We start from the raw sequence: 6,652 nt of genomic DNA, 5'->3' as shown, positions 1-6,652 counted from the left end.
TGAAATAAAGGAGAAAGAGGGAAGAGGGAAGAGGGAGGAAAGGGAGGAAGGATGGGTAGCGGGGAGTGGGTGAGCAGGTGAGTGGGTGAGGTGGGCCCAGGTGGGCCCAGGTGGAACCGGGTCAGGCAGGTGTGCCCTGACAGGTAAACTCTAGTCAATTTTATTACTGAGGTGTAACCTATGTACAAGTTGAGTATATATATAGTTACAATGAGGGTGGGCCCGCAAATGGCAGAGCCAAGCGGAGCAGAGCTAATGGGGTTAGACATCAGCCAATTGAATATTACCAACAAGTCGGGTTACAGGGTTAACAGAACGGTAGGCAATAACCCAGAAATGGAAAGGAGGGATAGGCCCGAAGGTAGGCTTGCAAGGCAAGTGAGTGTATTGCCCAGTGGAGGCAGGAGTGTGCTAGCGGACATTGGAGCTGTCCGGAAGCCTTCAGGGCTCCATACTTAGGGAGGTGTAGGTAATAAATTGAAAAGAGGGGGTGGTGACCATCGAGGGGTACCGAGATGATTGCGAAATACAGGAGCTCTGAGGTTAGTGAAGAAGGAGCAGAGGTAGACCGGAGGGATCGGAGGGAGTCGAAGTCAATGGCCAGGGATGGATATGACAAACTCCACCAAATCCCCACTGATTGGGATGATCTTGACATTGATGGATTCATAGGAATTAGGGGTATTTTTAGGTACTAAGTTTGTATCGATTTATGGAACAAATGGAGATGATTTTTGAATGCTGAGAATGGAGATCCGAGCCAGCTCTGCATGTGGGCGATTATACCACCTACAACATCTGTACATGGCAAGCAAACTGTTATCTCACTCCACAGCAGATTCGTTGACTGAACAAAGGTTAAAAGAAAATGAAGGGATGCTTACTGTGGATGCTCGTTCACTTGGTGGTTGTTTTGAAAGAAAGTATGCGACAAGACAGTGTCCAAAACGCTCCATTCTGAAGTCTGCTGGATCGTTCAAGGTATGGGACTTGTACTGTGGATGATAAAAAATTGCTCGACTCTGGAGTGTTACTCAATAACTCTATTGTACAGTCTGCAATGGAGGAGTGGGAGGAGGCACCAATCATTACAGCTTCCAACATGGTCAAAGATGCTTTGAACGATGTGGCGGTTTGCTCCTTCGCCACCCGATGTGGATTGGGGATTCATACTTTCCATGCTATATGTTACAAAAATGGGGCCGGAGGCGCCCATTTTCGTCTGTTCTTGGCACAGGAAAGTGGAAAGTGGAGGTGAGGTGTTTCATTAGGTTTTACAAGTGGTTTCACAGATGTTGTAACATGAGGTTTAACAGATGTTAGCACATTACAAATCATGTGATATGGCTGTGCACAGAGCCCATAAGAGTCTAAAATGGGAAATTCCCATTTCCATAACACTATAGATCACCACAAAGGCATTCGCATCACCGACAATGAATTGAGAGACAAACTGTGGGACCTCACCTCAGAAGCGAACATGAACTATAGCCTCAGGTGTCTGCCTCTGCTGCCTGACATGCCTGTAATGATATGTGACAATTTGGATGTGCAAGGGGGCATCATCAATGGCAGTCACAGCATTCTGAGACATGTGCAGTACATGGAAGATGAAGAAGGACTGCGATATGCTACTAGTGCAGTCGTTAGCATTCCAGACTCTTCTCCTGACACCTTCGCAGATCTCCCTCCACATGATTGTGTGATACTGCAAAAACCGTCAGCTATGAAAGTCATCCACCCCATCACGAATCAGTCGTTTACTGTCAAACGAATGCAGCTGCCATTGCTACTGCATTCGCTCTCACAGACTACAAGGCCCAAGGTCTTATGCTCCCCAAAGTGATCATGGACCTTGAAAGTGCTAGGAGTTGTCAATCAGCTTACATTATGTTGTCTCATGCTACTGCATTGTCGAATTTGCTCATCCTCCATCCTTTCAGCCAGAGACGGATCACAACCCATATGAATGGTGACCTCCGAAAAGAACTCAGACGGCTGGATTTGTTAGAATGTGACACCATCTTACGAACTTCATCCCAACAATTCCGCCATCATGAAGCATCGTTGAAGAAGCAATGGCTGTCAGATGTGGCTGAAACTCAAGGTAGGATCCAGGTGTGGTGAGTACAGGGCCCAGGCTGGCATTGATTCCCCTGTCCCATTCTGCATAGCCACTCTCAATGCGTGATCCCAACACAGCTTAGCTGACTGGCATGAGTCAGATGGTCTGTCTCAGAAAAGGGTCTGTCATTCCTGACCCAACAAATCCAGAGCTGTCTGGACAGTACATCAAATTGCACTGATATCAACTGATCTCACCATGTTGATTGCACATGCCCCTGCACTAGGTAATCACGCGCCATCACACCATATCATCTGTCTTTTGCTGTAACCTCTGACTGCATTTCCCCTGGGTGTCTCATGATTCAGATCCCTCCAGCAACCTCACTTGGGTTCCCAGCTCTACACTCCACTGTATCATCCATCTCCCACATAAAAGTGCCCACTCGAGCCCTGTCCCAGACAATTCCGCATCCTATCCTGCCTCTCCCTCCCTTCTTTGTTTTCAATGGATCCTAGTGTCAAACAACGTCTTCTCAACCACTGTGATGACCCTAACTGGGTAGGTAATGTTACTCCTGACAACGTCTCTTACCATAGCCAAGCCTCTGCCAACAGCCAATCTATTTGCGGCTCCTGGATGAGTGTAAGCGATTGCTCCACAGTCACCAACATCGCTTTGTTTGGTATCATCACGAAAGCTGAGCTGTCCGAATATGGAAACCAGTACACGGTGCCGTTCAATAGTTGGAAGGAGCAAGGTGTAAGTGCTTCTGTCATTACTCATTCCTTGCTGGCTTATGACACCCACAGTGATGTTGTAGTGTATCAAAGTGAATTTGACCAAGTTTCAGATTCATCTCAGTCTTCCTCTCAGTGCTCTGGCAAGTTTGAAGAAGAGGTTTGCGGACCAACTCGTTGCCCTCAACCATCTCAAAAATGCATCCACACTCGGCCACCTTGTCGAAGGTGTCATATCCATCCACAGCCATCGACTTCCAATCTCTCTGGACTACCTCCGCTCCTTCTTCACTAACTTCAGAGCTCCCGTATCCTGCAATCACCTCTGCTTCCCTCGATGGTCACCACCCCCTCTTTTCAATATATTACCTACACCTCCCTAAGTACGGAGCCCCAAAGGCTTCTGGACAGCTCCAACGTCCGCTAGTGCACTCCTGCCTCTGCTGGGCAATTCACTCGCTTGCCCTGCAAACCCACCTTCAGGCCTATCCCTCCTTTCCATTTCTGGGTTATTGCCTACCATTCCGCTAACCCCGTAACCCGACTTGTCGGTAATATTCAATCGGCTAATGTTTAACTCCGTTAGCTCTGCTCTGCTTGGCCCCACCATTTATGGGCCCGCCCTCACTGTAACTATATATACTCAACTTGTACATAGGTTACACCTCAGTAATAAAATCGACTAGAGTTGATCCCCCTTAGTTCTCGTTGCCAATAAGTAAATTAGGGCATGGACGTGTAACTTGGCACTGTTAGATCGTGCGGATTCGGATGACTCCGGAGTGGAATCGGAGACTTAGCATGGAAGGACCTTGGCCTCAGCGACTCATGCGGAGTGCTGTGCCATTGCTGGTTGTCCTAGGGGTCCCTAATTTCAGATCTAGCAAAGGAAAGTCTCTTGGGGGGAAATCAAGTCGATTTCAGACTGAGGTTACAAGTTACTATGTACATTGTATATAAGGAGGGGTCTGGAATCAAAAGGAGCAAGGGTACTCTGAAAGCAGACAAAGGGAGCTGGAATGAGGAACAACACCGAGGGTCAAGGGTTTGACTCAATGGTGTTTCCCAAAGGAGGAGTGAAGGAGGATGGGAGTGGGGAATGGCCAGCTGACTGAATAGAAAGGAAGCAGCAGCCCAAATAGGATGAGGGAGTATAGCGGAATTGAATGGAGCAATGCAATAGTTGCAAGGTCCGAAGTAAGTCCGGAAAGTCCGGACTCGGAAGTTAAACTCCGGAATATTGGCAAAAGCAATTAAATGGAATGAGCTAACCAATACAATGGGTATAAGTGGAGGTGGGGTCAAAGTCCAAGGTCGGAGCTAAGACCGGAGGTTCCGGAGACAGGGATGCAAACGGGATTCCGGAGCAGAAGTCCGGAGTTGGGAGCATAGGTGTTGCATACTTGTCTGGAAGGTGTCGAGGTTGGGGTCGGACCCGGAATGTTCCGGAGTCGGACCGAAGGTGGTGTCAGAGCCGGAGGTGGGATAACCTCTTGGAAGTCAGCAAGGAGAAGGTGATGGAAGGGAAGTAGGACTCCAGAAGTCAGTTTCGGAGTTCCAGGAGCCCGGAGCAGAGGTCGGGATTGTATGGATATGACAGGCACAGTGCTCCTGGCTTGAGTCACTGAGGCCGAAGCCCTCCACCACAGAGACACTCCTTTGTCTCGATCCAGTCTCTGACAGAAGGTATGTATTCTCTCAGTCATCTGGGTTTCCAACACCACTCAGAGCCCGGTCCAGACACCACCATTGAGAGTCATGACCATGAGCATGGGTTTGTGTACTTGGACAACCATAACTTGCTGTTTCTATGTCTCACCCATGCAATGTTCAAAGAGGTTCGATCTCAGTCAGTGAAAGAGTGCCCCAAATTAATCTGATGGATATGTTTCAAAGTACGCTGCCAGAGTCTCCTAAAGGGTTGTGGTCTGTAAGGCTGACTGGCACAGACCCACCTGCTACAGCCGAAGGTTCTTCTGATCATGACCCAACTCCCACTATCTTCAACCATCCTGAGTGGGACCCGGAAGGGCATTTTCGTTGTGCCATCCCATTTCTCACAAGCCAAAAAGAATTCCAATATGTGGTCAACCTCAGTGCATATGACTCTCAGGGTGCACCAATAGAACGTGAGGGTCTGCAAATGTCATTGGTTGAGGGGATGGCGATCATGGGAAGTGTGACCTTACATTTGTAAGCTGCATTTGTTTTCTTCACAACTCTGAGTGCCATTGTGGACTGCTCTCTGGCTTATGTGTTTAGTTCTCGTGCTCCAAATACCGGTTGTGGGGATATACGTTCTTTCCAGTTACATTAGAGTGCGATTTAGATTGTAGGCCCTATGCAACTTGTACCGAAGGTTGAGTCTCTTGGGGCTAGCATAAGTCTTAAATGTGCAGTGGAGGAAGAGCTTCAGGCTCCCCATGCGAAGAGAGGACCATTCTTTGGCCCAGCAAAAGATGTGAAGATGGAGGCATCTGCACCAAAGAAAGATGTGAAAGGGAAAGGAAAAGAATGGGAGGAAGAGTCAGGGCAGTAAGTGTGTCTCCATGGTCAGGTTCGCTCATTTCTGATTCAGACACGCTAGTGCTATCCTCTAGGGTTCATCATTGAGTCTGTGCTGTTTGGATTGCCATTGGCATTTGGATTGCTTGTCTGCTGGGCACTTGGCTTGTACTGGTATTTCTTCTCTGCCCACCTGTATCTGTTTGTGTTGTGCAGTTGGTTTGAATGGTCAATGTTTGTGCTCTAGGTGTGTTGCCACCTTTCTGTCATATCCATCCCCAGCCATCGACTTCCACTCCCTCTGATCCCTCCGGTCTACCTCTGCTCCTTCTTCACTAACCTCGGAGCTCCCATATTCCGCAATCACCTCGGTACCCCTCGATGGTCACCACCCCCTCTTTTCAATATATTACCTATGCCTCCCTAAGTATGGAGCCCTGAAGGCTTCCAGACAGCTCCGACGTTGCAAGAGGGCTCGCGGCTCTCTATGCCGACTAAGCTCATGGGGCCAAACTCTCCAAAATCCTACTTTCTTGACTAAACTCACTATTCTCTCGATCCTTAACTCTGTGGTGGGTTCTCCGGGATTTCCGCAAGGTCCGGGCTCAGTGTCCACTACTCACTCGTTGTGAGTTAGATCACTGCCCTTATTCCTACTGTTGGAATCCACTCACTCACACCCACTCTAGCGTGTCCTAGCACCTTAGAGAAAATTGGGGGAGGGGAGAACTTCTTTTCAAAAATCTGGTATGTACAGGATTATAAGAAATAATTATTTTTAGAAATAATAGATGATCAATCAATAACTGAAATGATGGCAAAATATGAAAATAAAAGAAAATAAGCGATATCTCAATGGATTTGCGGAATTAAGAGCCTAAATTAGAAATGTAGCCGGAGATAACTCTCACGCAGCCAATCAGCATTTTTACCAATTTATTAGACGCCGTGGGAACGAGTGAGGCTGGAATTCTGGGTTGCTGCTTGAGATTCCCACGCCTGCACATGCCCGTGACCTGCTGTGCCTAACTTGCCCAACATTGAACTCCGTCAATTCTCCACTGATTGGGACGTTCTTGATATCGTCAGAATCGTACGAATTAGGACTATTTTTAGATACCGAATCCGTATCGAGTTGTCACATGAATGGAAGGGGTTTTCTAATCATAGAAGCGGGTATCTGAGCCGGCTCTGCGCATGGGCGATTATCCCGCCTACAACGTCCACTAGTGCACTCCCACCTCCACTGGGCAATACACTCGCTTGCCCTGCAAGCCCACCTTCGGGCCTATCCCTCCTTTCCGTTTCTGGGTTATCGCCTACCATTCTGCTAACCCTGTAA

General features: G+C 48.1%; 4 protein-coding genes across 4 annotated transcripts; all 4 read left to right on the top strand.

Moving 5' to 3' along the window:
* Positions 1 to 1,501: 1,501 nt before the first annotated feature.
* On the top strand, positions 1,502 to 1,741 carry EI90DRAFT_2846099 (uncharacterized protein; the record flags this gene model as incomplete). Its single annotated transcript, XM_039053716.1, has 1 exon — positions 1,502 to 1,741. A coding segment is annotated over one exon (240 nt), but the record flags the coding sequence as incomplete, so codon positions are not given.
* Positions 1,742 to 1,806: 65 nt separating this feature from the next.
* Positions 1,807 to 1,995, top strand: EI90DRAFT_2844218 (uncharacterized protein; the record flags this gene model as incomplete). The annotated part of the gene is made up of 1 exon (XM_039053705.1): positions 1,807 to 1,995. A coding segment is annotated over one exon (189 nt), but the record flags the coding sequence as incomplete, so codon positions are not given.
* Positions 1,996 to 2,572: 577 nt separating this feature from the next.
* Positions 2,573 to 3,188, top strand: EI90DRAFT_3133587 (uncharacterized protein; the record flags this gene model as incomplete). The annotated part of the gene is made up of 2 exons (XM_039064584.1): positions 2,573 to 2,827; positions 2,889 to 3,188. The coding sequence occupies 2 exons, from the start codon at positions 2,573 to 2,575 to the stop codon at positions 3,186 to 3,188; spliced, it is 555 nt and encodes a 184-aa protein (XP_038909572.1).
* Positions 3,189 to 5,146: 1,958 nt separating this feature from the next.
* EI90DRAFT_3133586 (uncharacterized protein) lies at positions 5,147 to 5,405 on the top strand (the record flags this gene model as incomplete). The annotated part of the gene is made up of 2 exons (XM_039064583.1): positions 5,147 to 5,340; positions 5,393 to 5,405. 2 exons carry the CDS (start codon positions 5,147 to 5,149, stop codon positions 5,403 to 5,405), a joined length of 207 nt encoding a protein of 68 aa, XP_038909571.1.
* Positions 5,406 to 6,652: the final 1,247 nt, after the last annotated feature.

The sequence above is a fragment of the Cantharellus anzutake genome (assembly GCF_015039405.1).
Source record: "Cantharellus anzutake strain C23 chromosome Unknown EI90scaffold_105, whole genome shotgun sequence".
NCBI lineage: Eukaryota > Fungi > Basidiomycota > Agaricomycetes > Cantharellales > Hydnaceae > Cantharellus > Cantharellus anzutake.
The sequence above is the reverse complement of the archived record's forward strand: the minus strand, read 5'-3'. Positions and strand labels throughout refer to the sequence as shown.